This window comes from Pristis pectinata, chromosome 34 (assembly GCF_009764475.1).
Source record: "Pristis pectinata isolate sPriPec2 chromosome 34, sPriPec2.1.pri, whole genome shotgun sequence".
NCBI classification, from domain to species: Eukaryota; Metazoa; Chordata; class Chondrichthyes; order Rhinopristiformes; family Pristidae; genus Pristis; species Pristis pectinata.
The window spans coordinates 2,141,651-2,165,142 of record NC_067438.1 but is presented as its reverse complement, the minus strand read 5'-3'; the positions used below and the strand labels follow the sequence as shown (position 1 = coordinate 2,165,142).

At 43.9% G+C, this 23,492-nt stretch overlaps 1 protein-coding gene across 1 annotated transcript in view; it reads right to left on the bottom strand.

Moving 5' to 3' along the window:
- LOC127585805 (uncharacterized) overlaps positions 1-23,492 on the bottom strand; it is a 31,362-nt gene that overhangs the window by 998 nt on the left and 6,872 nt on the right. The window contains exons 3-13 of the mRNA XM_052043502.1: positions 22,118-22,465; positions 19,852-20,136; positions 18,275-18,394; positions 15,839-15,865; positions 13,991-14,017; positions 11,694-12,278; positions 6,618-7,096; positions 6,429-6,524; positions 6,116-6,349; positions 2,126-2,148; positions 1,917-2,032 (exon numbers count right to left, since the gene is read on the bottom strand). Of these exons, the coding sequence (XP_051899462.1) occupies positions 1,917-2,032; positions 2,126-2,148; positions 6,116-6,349; positions 6,429-6,524; positions 6,618-7,096; positions 11,694-12,278; positions 13,991-14,017; positions 15,839-15,865; positions 18,275-18,394; positions 19,852-20,136; positions 22,118-22,465 (2,340 nt within the window). The remainder of the gene's footprint in view (positions 1-1,916; positions 2,033-2,125; positions 2,149-6,115; positions 6,350-6,428; positions 6,525-6,617; positions 7,097-11,693; positions 12,279-13,990; positions 14,018-15,838; positions 15,866-18,274; positions 18,395-19,851; positions 20,137-22,117; positions 22,466-23,492) is intronic.

Here is a 23,492-nt window from a genome sequence, read left to right as displayed (position 1 = left end):
GGGGGGGGGGGGGGGGGGAGAAACCCTTGGAGGAATCGGTGCTTCTGAATTAATTTCTATGAAAGAGATTTCCCCAAAGGGAAGGGTGATGAGCTAATGTCAGCAGAAGACACTGTGACATCCATGGGGAGAGGTCTTGCCTTCTGAAAATAACATAGCTCCGCTCTGCATTGTAGAGGGCTAGAAACACAGGCTGGCAGGTGACAGGTGAGTCCAGGTGAGAGGGGGAAGGTGGGTGGGTGGAGGAGGGGGATGAAAGGGAGTGACGTGAGAAGCTGGGAGGTGATAGGTGGAAGAGGCAAAGGGCTGCAGAAGATAAGAGAGGACAGTAGACCATGGAAGGAGGGGGGGCAGGTCGTTCCCTGTTTGACGCATCTTAACATGGAGGTTAAAATACCTGAGGATTAAACCCACAAACCTTCCCAGATTACTGACTGAGGCATCTCACTCTCTGGGCCTGAGTGCATTTGGGTGTGTGTATGAATATATTGTATATGGGCCTCTTTAATCTGGCGTCTTGAGATATGTAGGATCGCTCTTTCCTGAAAGTTAATAACCCAGCTGCCACTTCTGCTGAGTCACTTCTGCCTGTGGGATGGGACGTCCCAACGGAGCATCGTGGTGGAGTCTGTATCCTTCAGCCAAAGGAATGAGGCTGTGAGATCCTGGAACAGTCTATAGGACACAAGCTCCCAATCTGGACACCATTCCACAGATGTTCCAGACCACAACTGTGCTGGATCAACGAGGAACATGGTGTCTTGTCGTACCTGAAAACTGTATCCAACTCAATGATCTTGAGTTTGATTTTATCCTGCTTTGATGCAGCAGTTTGATCCAAAGAAATTCTTGATGGACCAATTCTGAGAGCAGTTCAGAAGCAGCTAGGTTTCTTTCAGAGGAGTGGATTTAGAGAAGATGTTTTGCACTTGTCGGAAGAGGAAAATGAAGGTTCATAAATATGAGGTCATTTTACAAATAAAAAATCCAAAAAGAATTGCAAATGGAGAGATGTGAAACTTGCTTCAATGTGTACAGTAACTGATGGAAACCCAATATGAATAGGAATCAGGTGAATGTACAGGCCACATGGGTGAACCGTGACCAATATTAGCATTTTATAACATTTTATTTAATTAACTGATTAAAATTCCTCAGTTGCCATGATGAGATTTGAACTCGTGTCTCCAGATGTAGGTAAAGTACATGTAGACTCTGGAGGGGGCACCAGTTAATTTAACAGTCCCTACAGAAGCTGTAAATGATTCTGTATTGGTTCTGTTCAGAGAAAGACACTTTCTGTTAATTAGTCATAGGCCTGAGTTATGGCGAGAGGTTGGCCAGGCTAGGTCTTTATTCCCTAGAATGCAGGAGAAGGAGGGGCGACCTTATAGATGTGTTTAAAATTATGAGAGGCATTGATAAGGTGGATGGTAACAGTCTTCTCCCCAGGGTAGGGGAGTCCAAAACTAGGGGTGAGAGGGAAAATATTTAAAAGGGACCTGAGGGGCAGCTTTTTCACACAGAGGGTGGTGAGTGTATGGAACCAGCTGCCAGAGGAAGTGGGTGAGGCAGGTACAATAGTGTCATTTAAGAAGCACTTGGATAGGTACATGGAGGGGTGGGGCTGGGAGGGATATGTGTCGAACACAGGAAATTGGGACTAGCTGGGTGGGCACCATGGTCGGCATGGACTGGTTGGGCCGAAGGGCCTGTATCCATGCTGTATTGCTCTATGACTCTAGTTTAAACTGATGCTTTTTAGAATTTCATACAAAATAGAGGTTAGATTTAGTGTATGAATAAAATTTTGGGGTCATTTACATCTATCATTAACTCCAATCTCTGTATCTTTATCTATAAAGATATTTTATTTGAAAAACAAATCAGGATAAAGGAAGCTGAAAGAGGTTTACCAGGGTTAAGGGCATCGAGCATTTCCTTCCACGCTATTTTCAAGAAAGGGCCTTTGAATTTTGTTACGTTCAGGGTGCCATCCTTGACTGACAGTTCCTGGCTCTCATCTTTTATTCTGTAAATATTAAACACAATCACAAATTAACTATCAACACACTTTTGAGTAATTTGTGCAAACTATCCAGAGCTTCGATAAAGAACGTCTCACCTTGCATTACGCCAAGATTCCTCCTGAAATAAGTAAGCACAGATGTGAATTGATTGGGTATGACCATCTGAATTATAACAGATTACTCCTAACTTGCTGCAGGGTGCTGGTAATTACAGATTCAAAATGCAGTCTAAACACAGAGAACAAGTTCAGAAAAAAATCATGAGGAAAATTGATACAAACAACACCAGACAAACAAGAAAGGCTGAGAATGTTGGGGTAAATTATGAAGGCAGATTGCGGATGCTGCAATCTAGATGAAAAACACGACGATGCTGGAGGAACTCAGCAGGCCAGGCAGCATCCGTGGAGAAAAGCAGGCGGTCAACGTTTTGGGTCAGGAGCCTTCTTCAGGACTGAAGATAGGAAAAGGGGAAGCCCAATATATAGGAGGGAAAAGCAGAGCAGTGATAGGTGGACAAAAGAGGGGAGGCGGGGTGGTCACTGTCACTTCAGCTCCCCCTCCCACACTATCACCGATATGTCAGTCCTCGGCCTCCTCCACTGCCAGGAGAATTCCAAGTGCAAACTGGAGGAACAGCACCTCATTTTCCATCTTGGAACCTTGCAGCCTGACGGCATGAACATTGAATTCTCCCACTTTAAGTAATCCCCACCCCCCATTTCCCCACAACCCCCCCCCCCACGCCCACCCTGCTTCTTTTCTTCCCTTTCCCAGCCTCTCTCTCTTTTTTCTACCCCTCTTTTTCTCCCTCTCTCTCCTTACCTTTGATCCATCCCCCAGTGTATCTGCTCTCCCCTCCTCCCCCGCACCTGCCTATCACTATCTCTTACCTGCATCAACCTGTCACCACCCTGTCTCCACCCCGACTCCCCTCTTTTGTCCACCTATCACTGCTCTGCTCTTCCCTCCTATATATCGAGCTTCCCCTTTTCCTATCTTCAGTCCTGAAGAAGGGTCCTAACCCGAAACGTTGACCGCCTGCTTTTCTCCACGGATGCTGCCTGGTCTGCTGAGTTCCTCCAGCATCAGAGTGTTTTCAATTATGAAAGCATTCAGAGGAGTGAATTTGGAGATGTTTTGCACTTGTGGGGAGAGGAACAACAAAAGTTCATAAATATTTGGGTCATTTTGCCAATAAAAACCCCACTGGAGTTCACAAATGGAGAAGTGTGAAATTCCCTTCAATGTGAACAACAGCTCACCGAAACCTAACGTGAATGGGGACCTGATTTTTGTGTGAATCTTTGGAAACACATCGCAGTCCAAATCTTTAATGTTTAACTTGGCCCAGTGCAGAAATAATCAGATGTTGAGATTAAAGATGACAGGAGTGTAGGAAAATGATGGGTGATCTTATAGAGGTGTATAAAATCACGAGGGGCAGAGATAGAGGGTTGGGGAATCAAGAGCTAGAAGGCATAGGTTTATGGTGAGAGGGAATAGGTTTAGAACACAGAACAGCGCAGGAACAGGCCCCTTGGCCCACATTGCTGTGCTGAACTAATTAAACCAACGGCTCCCAATTAATTGAATCTCTCTTCCCTGCACATTGACCATACCCCCTCTCTGCATATTCACGTGCCTATCTAAGAATCTCTTAAACACTCTTATGCTATCAGCTTCCACCCCCACCCCTGGCAGCGCATTCCAGGCACCCACCGCTCTCTGTGTAAAAAACATCTCCTTTGTACTTTTCCCCTCTCACCTTTAAATACCTGCCCTACTAAACAGTTCAATCCTGGGAGAAAGGTACTAGCTGTCTACTTTATCTATGCCTCACATAGTTTTATAAACTTCTATCAAATCGCCCTCAGCCTCTGCTGCTCTTGATTAAACAGCCCCAGTTTGTCCAACCTCTCTGCTCATAGCACATGTCCTCCAGACCAGGCAGCATCTGGTAAACCTCTTCTGCACCCTCTCCAAAGCCCCCACATCCTTCCTGTAATGGAGTGACCAGAACTGACTGCAATACTCTAAATGTGGCCCAACAAGAGTTTTATAAAGCTGCAACATAACTTCCTGGCTCTTGAACTCAATGCCTCAACTAATAAAGGCAAGCATGTCATGCACCTTCTTTGCCACCCTATCTATCTGTGTGGCCACTTTTAGGGAGCCACGTACCTGCACCCCAAATCCCTCCATTCATCAACGCTGTTAAGGATCCTGTCTTTAGCTGTGTGCCCTCCCTTTATGTTGGATCTCCCGAAGTGCTAGACCTCACACTTGACTGGATTAAACTCCATCTGCTACTTCTCTGCTGATATCTGCAACTGATTTATACCCCACTGTATCCTTTGGCATTCTTCTGTGCAATCCACACCACCACCAATCTTTGCATTGTCTGCAAACCTACTCACTCACCCTGCCATATTTTCATCCAAATCATTTATACATATGACAAACAACAGAGGTCCCAGTACAGATCCCTGCAGAACACCACCAGTCACAGACCTCCATCCAGAGCAAGACCCATCCACCACTACCCTCTGTCTTCTATGGGCAAGCAAGTTTTGGATCCAATCTGCCAGGTCACTGTGGATCCCATGCATCTTAATTTTCTGGATGAGCCTCCCATGAGGGACCTTGTCAAGCATCTTACTAAAATCCATGTAGACAACATCCACAGCTCTACCTTCATCAATCACCCTCGTCACCTCAAAAAACTCAATCAGATTAGTCAGACATGACCTGCCCCACACAAAGCCATGCTGACTGTCCCTACTTAGACTGTGCTTCCTCAAACGCTCATATGTCCTATCCCTAAGAATCCTCTCCAATACCCTACCACCGACGTGACACTCACCAGTCTATAGTTTCCTGGATTATCCCTAGTTCCCTTCTTGAACAACGGAACAACATTAGCTACTCACCAGTCCTCCAGGACCTCGCCTGTGGTGAGAGAGGACACGAAGCTATTTGTCAAGGCCCCAACAGGCTCATCTCTCACCTCTCTCAATAACCTGGGGTATATCCCATCAGGCCTTGGGGATTTATGCACCTTAAGTTTTTCAAGAGACCTGACACTACCCCTTTCCCAAACTTGAAGCGCCCGAGCATCCTCGCATGTTCACTCTGACCTCACTATCCTCCACATCCTTCTCCTCGGTAAATCTCAATGCAAACTACTCATTTAGGATCTCACCCACATCCTCCACCTCTAAGCACGTCCCCTCTGTTCTCGCTGAGCAGTCCTACCCTCTCCCTAGTTATCCCCTTGCTCTGATATTTGTGTGGAATGCCTTGGAATTCTCTTTAATCCTACGCACAAGGACTTTTCATGGCCCCTCCTAGCTCTGCGAAGTCCCTTCTTGAGTTCCCTTCTGGCTCCTTTAAAGTGTCCTGTTCGATTCCAGCTTCCTCAGCCTTACATATGCTTCTTTCTTCTTCTTGACTAAATAAACTGCCTCACTCGACATCCAAGGTTCCCGTCCCTTGCCATCCATGTCCTTCTCTCCTGTACTCTGTGCAGTTAGTCTTTAAACAACCTGCACAGATCAAATGTGGATTTGCCCAAAAACAGCTGTTCCCAATTCTCCCTCCCCAGCTCCTGTCTGACGCCCGCATAATTTGCCCTCCCCCAATTTAGGAGGAACCTGAAGAGCAACTTTTTCACACATAGTGTGGTCTGTATATGGAATGAACTGCCAGAGGAAGTGGTCAAGGCAGGTACATTAATATTTAAAAGGCACTTGGACAGATACATGGATAGGAAAGGTTTAGAGGCATATGGGCCAACTGTGGGCAAATGGGACTCGCTTGGATGGGCATCTTATTCAGCATGGAGCAGTTGGGCCGAAGGGCCTGTTTCCGTGCTGTATGACTCTATGATTCGATGACATTCCCAGAGAGGTTACAGGCAGTCTGGTGATTGTGTGACAGAACTGCCCAGAAGAGATAAAGTAATCAATTGGTTTAAATCTGATGTGAATTATTGGAGAATGCTGCCTTCATGACTAAATTCAGGCTCAACATTTAGTAACTCTGTGCACATTTAATGAACTCATCGTAAATACAATCCTCACCTTCAGAAAGAGCATACCGTCTTTTTGATCCACCTGTTCTCGCAGCTTTAACAGTTCCTCCTGAATGGAGTTTGAACGCTCTTGGATTTCCAGAAGGTTTTTCTCCATTTTTTCTAAAAGCTCCCCCTTCTCCTTTTGGAGATCAGCGATTAACCCTTTCTCCTTTTCGGTTAGAAACTGGTACATTTCAGAAAACTCCGACGTGATGCGTTTTTGCAGAATCTGTGATTGGTCCTATGGAATGAAATGCGTCAAATAATAACATGGTCCCGCAAAAGAGACAAATAGAAACCCCAGCCGCGGGAGACTTTACCCTAATCTCAGAAATCTTCTCTCTCTGTTGATGCTCCATTTCCAAAATCGCCAATTTCTTCTTTGTGACAGAGTCTAAAGAAGATATCACCACACCCTGAGATTGGAACAGAATTTTAAAAAAAACACAGGTTAACATATTGGAGCATGAAAAAATATGATAAAATAATCAGGCGTCCAAACCTTTTACCTTGTAGATTTCGACAGCTTCGTTAACCGGCATGAAGCGGTGCTCCCTGTGTTCCCGCGCATCCCTGCAGGTGTAACAGATCAGCTTCTTGTCAGTTTCACAAAACAGCTTCAGTTCCTCCCGATGCTCCTCGCAGAGGAGTTTATTCCCTTTTTCTTTTGTCTTCAGGTTTAATTTCCGAGCTTTCTCGGACAAATTTGCCAAGGCCCGACTGGACCTGAGGTTTCTTTCTGCAAACTCCTCGCCGCATTCCGGGCAGTAGTTTTTCTCCTTCTTTTCCCAAGACTGCGTGATGCAGGAGCGACAGAAGTTGTGTCCGCACTCAAGTGACACCGGGTCGGTAAAGAAATAAAGGCAGATGGGACAAGTTAAATCTTCTGTTAAACTCTCATCCTGCTGTGCGGAAGCCATGTTCACGCTCAGCACTTTGAGACTGGGAGGGAGAAAAAAAAGTTCAGTCTGAGAGTGCTGGTGGATTCCTGCACCACAGATTGTCCACTGAACGCACTGCATTCCCAGGGGAGGAGGGGAGGAGGGGAGGAGGGAGGGAGACCTTGGAGCAACAAACAATCTGCCGGAGGAACTCAGCGGGTGGAACGGCATCTGACGCAGGGTTTCCAGCCGAAACATCGTCAATTCCTTTCCCCACTCGACCCGCCGAGTTCCTCCAGCAGATTGTTTGTTGGTCCAGATTCCAGCGTGTGCAATCTGCCTGTGAATCTGAAGGAATCCGCCATTAATCCGTTTAAAACATCCAGTTGTGCTTCCATCAGACTCGGGCAGATTCCCAACAACTTTCTTCTCCGTAATCCAGATCCCCCCGTGTACAATTGGCGAAGATAAAACATCGCTTTAATGGAACAGCGGACTAACGAGGGGACATAATTTTAAGGTGATTGGAGGAAGATATAAGAGGGGGATGTCAGGGATAAATTCTTTACACAGAGAGTGGTGGGTGCGTGGAAAGCACTGCCTGCAGAGGTTGTGGGGGCAGATACATTAGGGACATTTAAGAGACTCTAAGATGGGCACAATGACAGAGAAATGGGGGAGGGCTATGTGGGAGGAAAGGGTTAGATAGATTTTAGAGCAGGATAAATTTTCGGCACAACATCGTGGGCCGAAGGGCCTGTACTGTGCTGTAATGTTCTACGTTCTATACCTCTGGTTCAAATCCAGGGCCGAGGAGTGGAGAAAGCTCGGAATGATGAAGGAACAAATGTCTGCATTCAGTTAAACCAAATATGGTCCAGAAATCCGCCGGGAGTATTTTTTTTAATCATCGCACAGGACATTGATTTTCAAGTGTTTTAAACTGATGAATGGTCTCTGGTGACAGGTGAAAAAAAATACACCGAGATGCTGTAGGGACTCAGCAGGAGAAAGGTCCTGACCCGAAACGTTGACCGCCTGTTTTTTCCCACGGATGCTGCCTGACCTGCTGAGTTCCTCCAGCATCTTGTTGTTTTTTCGCCTGGATTCCAGTACCTGCAAGTCGTTTGTTTCTCAGATTACAGGTGGTCTTGCCGACGCTCTCCTGTTGTACGGGACAGTCACGTTGGGAAAGTTATGTTTGCCCAACGTTGCAAAGGTGGAATTTCTCAAGAGGACTTCGTGTGGGCCAATAGTACCGAAGGGGGGAAGCCCGCGATATCTTTGTTTTGTCCCCATCGCCTTCTAGTTGTGAAGTAAGTCGCTGCCTCTGTCGTCCGACCAGGCATCTTGTATCCCTGCTCTCCCCGCAGGTACCGGCTACCAGCAGCAGGTGCGGGCCGTGCGCCGTGAAACTGCACCGACCTTTGCCTCTGCAGCCTCTTGAGTCTCCTGACCCTGGGACAGCTCGTCATCATCTCAAAAAACACTAGCACACGGGCCGGGAATGTGAAAATAAAGCAGGGGGGGGGGGGGGAAGCGCCAGAGACACTTAGCACGGGAAGAGGGGAACAGGATTAATATTTCAGGTCCATAACCTTTCATCAGAAGCGGAAAAAAATGAGAAAACAAGCGTGTTTTAAGTGACATAGGTCGTGGAGAACATCAGAGTCAAAAACTATTCCAGCACGGAAACAGGCTCTTCGGCCCTACCTGTCCATGCCAACCATGGTGCCCATCTAAGCTAATCCCATTTGCCCACGATTGGCCCACATCTCTCTGAACCTTTCTATCCCTATACTTATCCAAATGTCTTTTGAAGTACTTGGAGCACTGTGTACAGTTTTGGTCACTCTGTTAGGGGAAAGACGTGGTTAAACTGGAAAGAGCGCGGAAAAGATAGGGCCTGAGTTACAGGGAGAGGTTGGCCAGGCTGGGTCTTTATTCCTTGGAACGCAGGAGAAAGAGGTGCGACCTTATAGAGGTTTATAAAACTATGAGAGGCATCGATAAGGTGGACGGTAACAGTCTTTTCCCCAGGGTAGGGGAGTCCAAAACTAGGGGGCATAGGTTTAGGGTGAGAGGGGAAAGATTTACAAGGGACCTGAGGGGCAACTTTTTCACGCAGAAGGTGGTGAGTATATGAAACGAGCTGCCAGAGGAAGTGGGTGAGACAGGTATAACAGTATCATTTAAGAAGCACTTGGACAGGTACATCGAGGGGGTGGGGCTTGGAGGGATATGGGCCGAATGCAGGAAGTTGGGACTAGCTGGGTGGGCACCGTGGTCCCTTTTAAATCTCTCACCTCAAACCTATGCCCTCTGGATTCCCCAGTCCTGTAGCTATGCCTGTCATGATTTTATACACCTCTATAAGGTCACCCCTCATTGTCCTACATCCATCTTCTTTAATCTTAACTTTTTGGTTCTCTTTCCGTGAGTAAAAAGACTGTGCGTATTCACCCTATCTATACTCCTCTTGATTTATACACCTCTATAAGGTCACCCCTCATATAAGATAAGATAAGATCTTTATTAGTCACATGTACATTGAAACACACAGTGAAATACATCTTTTGCATAGTGATTTTGGGGGGCAGCCCGCAAGTGTCGCCACGCTTCCGGCGCTAACATAGCATGCCCATAACTTCCTAACCTCTACCTCTTTGGAATGTGGGAGGAAACCAGAGCACCTGGAGGAAACCCACACAGATACGGGGAGAATGTACAAACTCCTTACAGACAGTGGCCGGCTTTGAACCCGGGTCTCTGGTGCTGTAAAGCATTATGCTAACCACTATGCTACCTAAACTCTGAGGAATAAACTCCCAACATATCTGGAATTTTAGATATAGGAGCAGGAGTAAGTCACCAAGCCCTTCGAGCCCCCTCGGCTGTTCTACAAAATTCTGGCTGATCTTCTACCTCATTCTTCTGCATTATCCCCATATAACTTAATTCCCTTCATATCCATAAATCTATTGATCTCCTTTCTGAGATCAATTCTGAGATCTGTGACTACCACATTCATCTGGGTCAGGAATTCCAAAGATTCATCAGGCGAAGAAATTTCCCCGACCCCTAATTCTGAGATTTTGACCCCAGGACTTCGAAAACTCCTATGGGGCGTGACAGGCTGGATGCAGGAAGGACATTTCTCCTGGCTGAAACTTTCAGGGATCTTGGGGTGCAAGACTGTACCTCCCTGAAAGTGGCCACACAAGTAGTTGGTGAAGACTTTCCTCTCTCCACAGATGCTGCCCAGCTCACTGAGTGTTTTCAGCAATGTTTTTTTATTTCAAACTTCCAGTTCTGGCATTGCTTGTTTTTTCATTTCTTCCACCTTTATTCATCTCCCTCGAGTTACACGTCCTCCAGACAGATCAGCTTTAACAAACCTTCACCAACAACATGCATGTCACCTGTAGGTCATCAGAGATCCCCACCATCCGGGCCATGCCATCTTCTCACAGCTTCCGTCGGGCAGGAGGTACAGAAGCCTGAAGTTCCATGCCACCAGGTTCAGGAACAGCTACTTCCCTTCAACCATTCGGATCTTGAACCAACCTGCACAACCCCAATCACTTCAGTTTAGCAACACGATGACCACTTTGATCACTTTGAATGAAAAATGGACTTAGTCTTTTTTTTGTTCCAATCCTGTTCTTTCTTGTAAAATTTGTGTATAATTTATGTTTTTTCTTGTGAATGCTGCTTATCTGATGGTCTGTGCCTGTGATGCTGCTGCAAGCAAGTTTTTCATTGCACCTGAGCACACATGTACCTGTACCTATGATGATAAACTCCACTTTGACCTGGATTGTCTTCATCCCCACCCTATCAGTGACTTTCCTTTAACTGTTTGCATTTCTCCCTCTTCTTGCAACGTTAAATGCCTGTGTTCTCATTTCTATGATTAAGGTAATCGATGTTCTGATAATCAACTTGAAATATTAGCTTTGCTTCTCTCTCCACACCTGCTGCCCAGCCTGCTGAGTATACCCTGCTTTTATACCACTCTCCCTACCTTGTGGCTGGGAGCGGATGTTCGGTGAGCTGGAAGGGTCAGTGGCCACAACATTCAGGCAGAAAAGTGGCTCAGGAATCCCTCCGCACTGAAAAATGGAAACCCACCAGAACTCAAGTCCAGGTAAGGATACTATTTTAATAAGTTCAAAATATTTATTCATAAAAGTATCAAATGTACAATACAGAAAATTCAATTTACAAGTTATATTATTCCAATTGCTTAATGTTAGCACAGCATGGATTATTATTTATAAGGAACCAGGGTGCATTAACCAACTGAAGCAGTGATCAAATGAAGCACAAAGACTTTTCATCTCAAACTGTACAGGTATAACGTTTGGCATTGAGGATCTGTTGGAATGCAAATATGTGACTTCAATCAACAACATTCATTGGCTCAGCAACAACGTAATACACTCATTAGCTGACAAAAGAATATTCTGATGCCTCAGAATAAGAAGACCTTATACTAGTAAGCTGCTGAGTATTAACAAATGTATCCTTTTTTTAATATATTCTTTTTTTCCCAGTAAAAAATACTTTCCACAGACCAAGAGTGCTATCTAACACACTGCAGATAGCAGAGGTATATACAACTCCACTGATACTTTGCAATGGAGTATTTCAGCATAAATGCAACTCATTCAGTGCAAACCTGTCATCAATAGGGTTTACTGTTCCACATCCTCCGAACCCTGGTCTTGAGGGTGGCCTGAGGACGTGGCTCTTTATGCAGATCCAGAGCAGAACCAGAGGACATTTTCACCCACTTGTCAACATCGCCGGTCCTGAAGAAAGGATAAAGTTTCTCCTTGAATTTGTCTACAGTGAAGGTGTGGACACAGGTCTTGGTGGCCACATTGTGAAATGAGATTCTCCCGGACTCATAACTGAGATAAATTCCCAACTTCTCGGGGATGGGCTTGGTCGTGAGGGTGACAGGAGTTGAGTCATTTGCAATAAACTCATCGCCATCCCGCTGGATGGTCCAGAATCCATTCTCCGGTGTCAGTTCAACCCTTCCTTTCTTCTCTACAGACTCTGTGGCAACTCCCAGACACCAGTTCTGGTTCATCGCTACCTCCGTCACCCAATAATATCGTCCTGATCTGAATTCGTCCTGTCCCAGCACAGATTCCAGCTCTGTAAAGCGCTTCCCAGTGTCAGGGCGATTCTGCTCCGAGTTGGTCAATCTGACGCTGGTTTGATTTTTCAGCTCCAGCTTTGGATTCGCTGTTTCCTCATTGAGGGTCACAGAAACTAGGGGGGAGAAAAAAAAGCAGGATATTAGATAGTCCTCAGGTTGCACAGCACAGAAACAGGCCCTTCGGCCCAACTCATCCATGCTGACCATCTAAGCTAGTCCCATTTGCCTGCGTTTGGCCCATATCCTTCTAAACCTTTCCTATCCACCGACCTGTCCAAATGTCTTCTAAATGTCGTTAGTGTATCTTTTTGTTAATTTCAAAAATAAACTTTATTCATTATAAAATAATATATGCAAAGGAAGAAACGTTGCAAAATGTTTACATTCATGGTCGTTACATTCAGTAGTGTAAACTTTTTGAAAGAAAAAAAACCCATAGCACCATTGCCACTCACATGGCTCCCTGGGGTGATCCACCCTCTCGTTGTTCGAGGAGCTTCCCCACCAGACTCAGCCCCTCCCTGTGCGGTAGCAGAGGACCCTAGACTGTGGTCCTTCCCTGCAGAGCAACTGTCATTATTGTACCTGGCTCAACTAGTTCGTCTGGCAGCTTTTGGGTGTGCCAGGGGAACCCCAGGGAGAGCGAGTGAGTGAAATCTAAGTGCCCATTATAGTCTTGGGTTGTCAGGCCAGTAGTCCGGTGAATCCTGTATTCCCTTTCTCTCCCGTAGTGATTCACTGAAAGAGTACACCACCACACCACCTTAAACTATTGCAAGCTCACTTACCTGTTAATGTATTTCAGTAAAATGTTCCTACACTTTACAATGCCTGACCACATCTGATTTAACAAGATATTGACCGGCAGGGGGAGTGGGAGGGGAAGAAATTGACTGGAGATCCAAGAAGGTCACCAGAGATACAGGAGACTTTCCTTAGAGTAAGAAGTAACTCTGAAGAACATGACCGTCAGAAGAAGAGGCTGCAGTACATTCCGGCCAACGTTGCCTCCCTACCTCACAATTACAATTTCCTTCCCCTTATTAAGATCCTTCCACACCCTGCCCTCCACCATCTCTCCAAGCACCACCAGCCCCACCAGTCCAAGATCTCTGGACACATCCCATTCTGGCCTCTTGGGCATGCCCAGTTCCCTCAGCCCACCAGTGGAAGCCACGCCTGCTGTTCTCTGCAGCCTCAGCTCCAGAATTCCCCACCTAAACATCACAAATTCCCTCTCACCATCCTCCTTTCAAATCTCCACAAATTCAACCTCTTTGGTGAAGCTTTTGGCAACTTATCTTGACAGGGAGGTACAGGAGCCTGAAGACCCACACCTCAAGGTTCAACAACAGCTTCTTCCCCACTGCAGTCAGGTTCTTGAGCCTGAGAAACCCTAACACCACCTTGCGCTAGATTTCTTCTCTCGCTCTCAACTAATGTTGTTATGTTTTTGTTTATTTTTGAGCACATGTAAATTATGTAAATTTATGTTAATTTAAGTTTCTGTTAACTTATGTTTGTAATGCACTGTGCTTCTGCTGCAAAAAGCTAATTTGCATGACAATTATACCCTGGGTACATACACCTATGACAACAATAAACCCAAATTTGAATTTAACATCCAATGAAACTTTAATCTGATGTTGTTTGACCTGCTGAGACTTCCCTGCATTTTCTGCTTTAATTTAACATTTCCTCATAAAACCTGCTCCTCTGATAGTAACCACGAAGCAACTTTGGATGCTTTATCATATTTAAAAACATCCATATAAATAAGCATGATTAGTTATGTTGTATTTCAGTGGTGAAACTCAGTACTTACCATCATTTATTTCCTGATCATTATAACCTGTTAAGAAAAAAAAAGATCATTTTGTCATTTCATGTTGATCATTATTAGAATCAGTTTTTTTTACTGCAGTAAGTTCAGAACAAAGCGACTTCTCCTTCAGCAGTCTGCACTAAAATTCACTAGGGACTGTGTGATCCATAATAAGGGAAGATTCTCTTCTGGCGATTAATTTGCCTTTATTCACTGTGTCCAAATAGAACATAGAACAGTACAGCACAGGAACAGGCCCTTCAGCCCACAATGTCTGTGCCTACCATGAAGCTAAATTAAACTAAATGTTTCTGCTTTCATATGATCCACATCCCTCCATTCCCTCTAATTCATGCGTCTGTCTAAAAGCCTCTTAAACGCCACTAGCGTATCTGCTTCCTCCGCCATCCCTAGCACCTGTTCCATGCACCTACCATTCTATAAACTCACTTTAAAGCTATGCCCTCTAGTATTTGACATTTCTACCCTGGAATAAAGATTCTGACTGTCCAACCTACCTACACCTCTTGTGGAGTTTGTGTGAAAGAATACGAACAACGTGGTTGTAAAAGGCTGCACCTCCTTGCTGCAGCACCACCAAATCTATCAAGAACCTATAACTGCTTGAATGAATTGAGCCTTGTGCAGGGATGAGTCTGTTTATTGTATCTCTTTGCCTTTGCCTGTCTGCATCTGATCTCTGTGACCTAGCACAGGTCATGGAAAGTTACCGAACAAGAGAAGAAAAACCTATAACAAGAGGGAATTGTAAGAAAGGGGGCGTGAGTTAGTTTTGGAAGAGAGCAGGGTGCTTTCCCTAATTGCTCCCTTGCCAGCAAGACAATAAAAGAAGGATTTCGCTGTTGACGGTGTGCTCGAGTTATTTACACCACTCTCACAACTTTTAAAATTCTGAGGTCTAATCAACAAATGAAACTGAACAATCTCAGGTGCTCCCAACATCAACCCTTAGGGTCATTATTTCATGTCCCTAGCCCATGAAACATTTTAGGTCCATTCAACCACTTCCTACCTATGTTACCACACTCACTGTAATATCACCTGCTTTAATTCGACTGGCAGACTCCCCTTCGCAGTTCGATATCAAGATCTTTTTCTAAAATATCTCATTGTCAGAGACACACAAGAAAAGATTCTGGCCAACAATGCACTGAAGCTCTGTGCCAAAGTTTTCCAGTGGAGGACCACAGCCGAGAGTTCTGCTGCCGAGGGACTGGGTCCTGTGCAACAGCCTCTCAAACACACCTCCATACAATGAGGAGGAAACAGGAGTGGCGTTGATGCATTGTAAGAGAATGGAAAGGATCGATGGTACAATGAATGCAGAGAAAAATTTCCCAAATTATTCAGAACATAAATAGTCAATACAAGTATTTTCTTGGGTGAAAAAAGCAACTAGCTGATCACAAATTCACACTGGCTGGACTTAATTAATCCAAATTTTTTTGTGGTGACAGTTAATTTTATCTTGTAATAACGATTAAAGGAATTTATTCATTACAGCTATAAGCTAGCTGTTTTGTTCCTGTTCCTGTTTTGGAACAGATCGCTTAGCCTCCCCCACAGGCCTCTCCACGCTTCGTAGTTCTTGGGCAAGTTCCGTATACAAATGTGTCTGAAAGACTGTGGTCAGAGCCACTCCTGATCCCATAACATTCCTGGATGCACACACTCAGGACCTGGCATTACTTCAACTTCACCGATTATTTCAGTAGTTGTGAAAATATACAGAATTGCACAATCTTTTCTTCCATTCCTTAAATTCTATGCATTTAAGTTTGATGAGTCAGCAATTGTAAACAGGGATTCAGTTCAGAGAAAACTTACCTTCCAAAGTGCAAAACAACTTCAGTTCTGAAAGTCAAGAACATAAAGATTTGTCAGCCGGAGAGATTCTACAGCTAATGGCACACACTAAAGGATTGTTTGATACTCAGACAAAGAGCAATCTATTTCTCATTGTGCATTAGGGATTAGTTACACATACAATCTTAAAAATAAGTACATTAGTATATAAAGTGTCACATCTTCTACAACTGTGTCTGCAATTCACCAAAGATTTAATTGGCTTTAGAGCACATCAGGACCTTCTGATGTTATGAAAGGTGCAAATTAAATGAAGGCCTTTCTTTTGGGTTTTATATTTGTTGGAGAGTATTCTCTAAATTTCATCAGTGGCAATGAAAGGAGATTACCTGACTATCTGCAGCTTATAAACTAGATTCTTTCCTTATAAAAAGTATATGTCTTAAAACTGTCCAGTATTGTGGGAGATCAGTTAAATATCAGAAAAAAAGTAAGATCAGTCCTTCAGCAACCACCTGATCTCATTGGGAAGTACATTCGTGCTTCCTGTTTTATTTTGCTGTGTGTGTGTGATGGCAAATTTGGGAAAAACAGAAGTTTCACTATTGTTTCAGACAGCCATTTCAAGCACTCACTAGGACACAGTGGTGTGTACACATGCTGCTGTAAATGACTGCTTGATGGAGGCAAGTTACAACAGAACCAAAAGGGAGCTGATGGACATGTGAGAAAATAAGCCTCAGTCCAATGAAAAGGAGATGGATGGGATTCCTCTGCTGGGAAGCAGCAAGGATCTGATGGTCTCCTCCTGTGGTGTAATGTGTCAGTAATCCATGTCTCCAAGACATCACGCCTTCCTATCCTTGTGACCTCCTCCTGCCAGACAGCAACCTCTCCTTTCACCAGTTTCTATGCTCCTCCATCCCCAGTGACTGAATCATCCTCAGTTTACCTTAAGATATCTTTATCAGTCACTTGTACATCGAAACACACAGTGAAATGGATCTTTTGCACAGAGTGTTCTGGGGGCAGCCCGCAAGTGCCGCCACGCTTGCGGTGCCAACATAGCACGCTCACAACTTCCTAACCTGTACGTCTTTGGAATGTGGGAGGAAACTGGAGCACCTGGAGGAAACCCACGCAGACGCATGGGGCGAACGTACAAACTTCTTACAGACAGCGGCGGGAATTGAACCTGGGGCGGTGGTGCAGTAATAGCGTTACGCTAACCACTACACTACTGATCGACCCCTGGTGGCTGTACCTTCAGCTCTGGCATTTCCAACTTAAACCTCACCATCTCTCGACCCTTGTATTTTAAAGCACTCAGCAAAGTCTGCCTCTTTAAACAAAGTTTTCATTATCTGCTGCTATGACTACACAAAACTCAACATTAAATTTAGATTCTTAATGCTCTTGAGAAGCAGACTGAGAAGATTTGCTATTTTTAAAAGCGCTATACAGATGGATATTTTTGTGTTTGTCGTTTAGCTCGGAGTCCAAGCATTGGGAATATCTGGCATATCAATGTCATAGGTCAAAATAGCTGTTTCTTTTTGCTGAAACGGTTTAACTTTATGTTTTGATAATTGAAATCTATTCTGGAAATATTCAACCATTCAGACAACATCTAGCAAAAAAAAGTAAAATATAACATCTTGGATTCACTCATTTCCAATGAAAGGCCATCGACCTGCTGTTAGGTACTGTAGCAGTATGAGTAGAAACATATTCTATAAATTGTCGTTCATATATCTGTGCCCATGCTCCAAATGCACCTATGTGAGCTTAGACTGTGTCTGTGTGTGTGTGGGCGTGTGTCTTTCTCTGTGCATGTCTGTGTAACTGTCTGTATCTGTGTGTGTCTGTCCTGTGTGTGTGTGCCTGTCCTGTGTGTGTGTGCCTATGTGTGTCTGTCTCTGCCTGTTTGTGTGCATGTCTGTGTGTGTGTCTGCGTGTCTGTGCATGTGTGTCTGTCTCTGTCTGTGTGTGTGTCCGTGTGACGTGTAGCTGGGCATGCAGTACAGCCTGATCTCCGATTACATTGGACCTCCTTGCCATTAGACCAAGACCTCATTCTGTGTGATAGATCGTGCAGCAGTCACTTACATTAAAAGCATTCACACACAAGCACCTTCCACTCCTCAGAACTGAGTGGAAACAAGTCGGCCTCGACCACAAGAGACTGCTTGAGAAGAAATCATCTGCAACTCAGATACGAGGTGTGTTCAAAACACTAGGGGTGAAAGTTAACCAGATTCTCAAAATCATATTTCCTATCTAATATTCAACATGCCTAACATTAACTTGTATGGAATTCAATAGAAATGTTCATCAGGCAGGACACTTAATGAAAAGAGTGTCCTCATTAATGTCCAATTTCAACCGACTGATTGTGCTTCCAAGGATTTTACAGACCCTTTAGTGCAATAACGCTGAACTATCAGTTGCACCCACCTTTAACCTTTTCACGCTTTCTTCTGTGGTGAAATACTTCAAAGATAATGGCACCAATCACAAGAATTAAAAACACGCAGAAAGCTACCATCCAAGCATTAATCTTAGGAAAGAATACGCCTGTAAAATAAAATAAAAAGCATCAGTGTCTGGCCCATGGTCTACAATATTGTGCAATGCAACTTGGGTCCCCAATTTATTTAAAGACCTTCAGAGACATCGAAAGCTTTAAACATTGCAAACTGCTGGTCCAGATCACCCATAACTGTATCAAAAATCCTGGGATCAAGGCATTTATTTAAATTGTGGAATATCTATGATCACCGTCACCCAACCTGGGCTCAGGGTTTATACGAAACCAGTTTATTACTGAATGCAGGTCAATAGGAGTTACAATATACTTGCATATAAAATGTTGAAGGAATTAAATGTAAGGAATTAAACTAACCAACTACAACAAGACTTAAGTTTGGTACCACTTGCCAACATTCTGATATTGATATCGATGTATCTGACATTGGGTTCCCAAACTATAAAACTGATGAAACAAGCAGAAGTAGGAATTGAGATTCAATGGAGGGGAGAGATTCTCCACTTAATGTGGCTGCAAAAGCACAGAGCAGAAAGGAAACACTTATATTGCACTTAAAGGAACTTGGAAGAAGGTTAATTAAGAGAAACCAGTGTGTAAATAACTTAAATGACCAGAAGAACATAGATGTCATTTCTTATCCAATGTTGAATCAGTCAGTCACAGCCAAGAGAGCAAAGGACCAACACTATTAACGAAGGGAAAGGAGGAAATCTGTGTTAGATTAGCTTATCCTAGACCTTACTGCTCTAATATTCATTTATTAAACGTGGGCATCACTTGCAAGATCCATGTGTGGCTGAAGTCCACGTGCCAAAGGTAATCCCGCAGTACCATCGGGATTTTAATCCTGCACAATTGAAAGATTTGGCCGTGTCTTGGTAACAGCCTTACAGTTAGCGACATTTGCCCCAAGAGGTGCAGATTGTAGGCTTGTGAAGTGCAGTCAACGAAGCCCTCGCAAGGTGTTGCAATGCACTTTATAGGTGACAGACCAGGAGGCATCAGGGGTGAATGTTTACGGTGACATCTAAGGTATCAGCACAGTATCAGGAAGGCACTGAAAAAATTTGGGGGAAAAAACCTGCAGATGTTGGGAATCTGAAATAAAAACAGAAAATGCTTGAAAACTCAGCAGGTCGGGCAGCATCTGTGGGAAGGGAAATAGTCAATGTTTCAGGTTATCAGAACTGGGAGAGAGGGAGATACAAGTTAGTTTTTAGTCGGGGGGGAGAGGCAGGGGTGTGTAGAACAAAGGGAATGTCTGTGATAGGGTGAGTCAGTATGGCTTACTAGCAGCAGTTACCAGCACATTAAGCTTCTCGTCTGTGTCATGTGTTGTTAATGGTGAAGTTGTGGGACCTGCCCAGAAGGTATTCCCAGGAAGAAAAGGTGCCGAGAAACCCATATCCTGAAACAGCCGGCACCTACCAGTCAGGACGAAACTAAAGTTTTATAACAAGACAATGAAAAGTTGCTCACACACCTGATAGTTGGAGTTGGGCTCCTTCCTCTTTATTCAAAACATTGTTTATCATTAGACAGGAATATCTGTTCACAGAATCACTTGTTACATCAATCTGATTCGAAACAGCAAAAAGGCCGCTGGACTGATCTTTTTGTGTCGTCACGGATTGTCCTGTCACATTTTCTCCATTCCCATTCAACCAATATACAGTCGGCACAGGGTACCAGCCGTCAGATTTACACACAAGACGAACTCCCTGTTGATGGATTCCTTCCAGGTGAATCAAAGGCTGCTGTCCCATACCTGCAATTTAAATATAATTGTCAGGGCAGGATCACACAATCAAGGAAAGGTACTCGATGTTTATTGCCCAGTTGCAAAAATGCACTGTAATTGTAGATGATGAACTGCTTGTAATGCAAGAAGAGAGTAGGACTTAACAAAAAGACTGGGCCAGAGTGTAAAGTGGTGTCCTTGCTTCAGCAACTCATTTGCATTTTCCACAATATTTAAAGATAGAGCCAATATATTTGGATTTTGCATCCCCAGACAGGGTGAAAGCACATCATCTTTTTCCCAGGGAGGGGTGCTAAAAACAAGACGGTTAAAATCAGAGGTGAGGGATTGAACAGAGGCATCAGGGGCAACTTCTTCAGACAAAGGGTGGTGCAGATTTAGAACGAGCTGCCAGAAATTGTGGTTGAGGTGGGCACATTAACAACATTTAAAAGCCATCTAGATAAGTACATGGATAGGAGAGGTTTAGAGGGCTATGGGCCAAATGCAGGCAGATGGGACCAGCTTGCTGGGCAACACAGTTGCTATGGACGAGTTGGGCCAAAGGGCCTGTTTCTATGCTGTATGACTCTATGATTTCTACGACAAAGGAGGTAATAGGAACAGTACCTGTTGTTCCCCCTTCAAGTCACAGACCAACCTGACTTGGAAATATATCACCGTCCCCATACCATTACTAGCCCAAACACAAAGCCTTATAGCTACCTTCTTGAGAACAACAAGAGAAGGCAATGAAGATTGGTCTTGTTAGCAATGTCTACATCCTGGATTTAAGGTGAGAGAGGATAAGTTCAAAGAGTGCCTGGAATGCGCTGCCAGGGGCGGTGGTGGAGTCAGATACTATAGAATTGTTTAAGAGTCTCTTAAATAGGCAAAGAAATGTGCAGGAAATGGAGGGATATGGACATTGTGCAGGCAGAAGGGGTTCTTTAGGCTAGGCATTTAATTACTAAGGCAAGACATCACAGGCCGAAGGGCCTGTTCTTTTGCTGTACTGTTTTGTGTTCTATCCTGAAAAATGAATTAAAAACTCAGCAGCAATATCCACTTCCCTCCCTATTTCTCATGTTATACATGGAAGACTGATTGCATCTTTAATAGCTTTATACTCGAGTTCCCTTGAAATTCAAAGGCCTTTGCAATTCTGCACAAGCTCTTGCCAAGACTGCGTTGTACATAACCTGTTCCACAACATCAAGCATTCCTCTCATTCCACCATCCTCAATAAAATATCCTTCTCCCTGAAACTCCACAAATTTGAAATCCCTCACCACACTTTCAAATTCTACCGTGGCCTTGCCTCATATACCTGTGTATGACCTTCTCACTTTTTATATTTTCCTTCACCATCTCGGCTCCTGTGTTCCTACCCGAACAGAGCCCGGAGTGGCTTCAGACCTATTCTCTGCACCTTTCTGCCTCCTTTCCTCATGCTCTTCCCTGACCATCAAGCTTCGCTCACCTTTGCTCATCCCTCTGCCTTGGCATCAACCACCTTACAAATGGATACTGATCTTGTGGTGACAACTCTGGTTGCAATGATGCAGTTTCTACCTGCAACTCAAAAGATTGGTGGTTTACGTCACCCTTCACAGACTTGAGCACTTTTAAGTAAAGGGGTGAGGGGGAGGTGTTGGGGAGGGGAGGTTTACAGGGGGAGACTGCTCTGCAATCCATGAAACAGTCATTCAGGTGAGGGTTAAACCATTGGCATTGCCTGATCTTGGAGGTGAACTTGGCACTAATGTGAACAGGAGGATATCCCTGGTGTCCTGGCAAATACTTACCCTGCAAACCAACCAGGAGAACAGATTATTGAATTGAACACCTAAAGATGGCTGTGATTTATCAATAACTACTTTTCGGTTTTAGAGATGGGTTTTGGTTGTTCAACATCTCTGAGTTTGCTAATTAATTAATTAATTAATTAATTATATATTTCTATTTTTAAAAAATAATCATAAATATTGTAATTAGAGAGTCTAACCTCCAACTTTCAGCAGGACCTTTGTTTCATCATAGTCTTGTTTGAAATCGATGAAGCACTTGTATTCTCCATCATCATTTGCATTTATTTTTTTCAACTTGAGTGAAGCATTTCCATGGGAAAGTTCTTGCTTGAAAAGCTCTGTCCTGTCTTTGTAAGCTACATCCTGTTTAGTGGGTTGATCATGGCCATTACTGTATAAATGCACTGGTGTAGAAAAGTCATTTTTAAACCATCGAACCTCTAGATCTTTCAGGGATGTGTTTGGTTCCGTTCTGCACTCCAGCAACACATCTTCACCCACTGAGACGATAGGGGAGACTTTCGGCCCAACAACATGAAACTTTACTGGTAAAATAAAACATTTCAGACAACATCAGTTATAGCACAGAAATATTTCTGTTGCAGCATCTTTGGGTGGAAGGATGAGGAGATGCCCAGGAGAGGGGAGGAGGTAGGGTTAGGATGATAACTGTCAGGAGGGGGAATTTAGATCCTTGAGGATTGGGTCAGGTGATTCATAGGGATGGTGGTGAGAGCAGAATAAAGTTCAGTTCCATTGAGTAGTACCCCTACAGAGTACGTAACTCAGTGTTTTGGTGCATGTGGAAATTAGATGAATTTCTAATTCTTGAAGAGAAAACAGGTTTGATTAAAAACCACCTATAGTGGAAACCCATATCAAAACAGGTCAAATTTTAATGTCTAATATCATACGAAGGCTGCAAAATAATTGGCTGGTAATCATTGCACTTCTCATTCATTCTATCTTAATTATGAACTTAATTACCAATCTACAGGTCCCTAATAGTAGGGAAACTGCAGGACTGAGACTCGAAATAACATGGGCTTGTGAATAAGTCATAGGTGACTTTAATCTTACACAAATCAAATAAGCAAAGGTAGCTAAGAGAACAATGTCACGGAATGTATTTAGGACAGTTTCTCAGAGCAAAATATTGCAGGACCAATTAAAGAAGAGGCTGTTTAGATCTGGTCATGTGTAATGAGACAGACACAGGGAAAGAACAATCATAAAATGATAGATTTTCATAATCAGTCTGAAAGTGAGAAACTTGGATATGAAACTTTAAAAATGGTAAATGCAACGATATGAAGTCAAATTGGTTGAAGGAGATTGGGGAAATAGAGTAAAAGTTGATATAGCAAAAAAGCAATGGCAGATATTGAAATAGATATTTTGTAATTATCAACAACATATTCTATTGAAAAATGAAGATACGACATAAAGGATGATCCATCCATAGCCAGCTGAGGATAAATTAAACTCATTGGAATTTAGAAGAATGAGCAGAGATCTTACTGAAATTCATTATTCTGACAGAGTTTGACAGGATAGATGTTGAGAGGATAT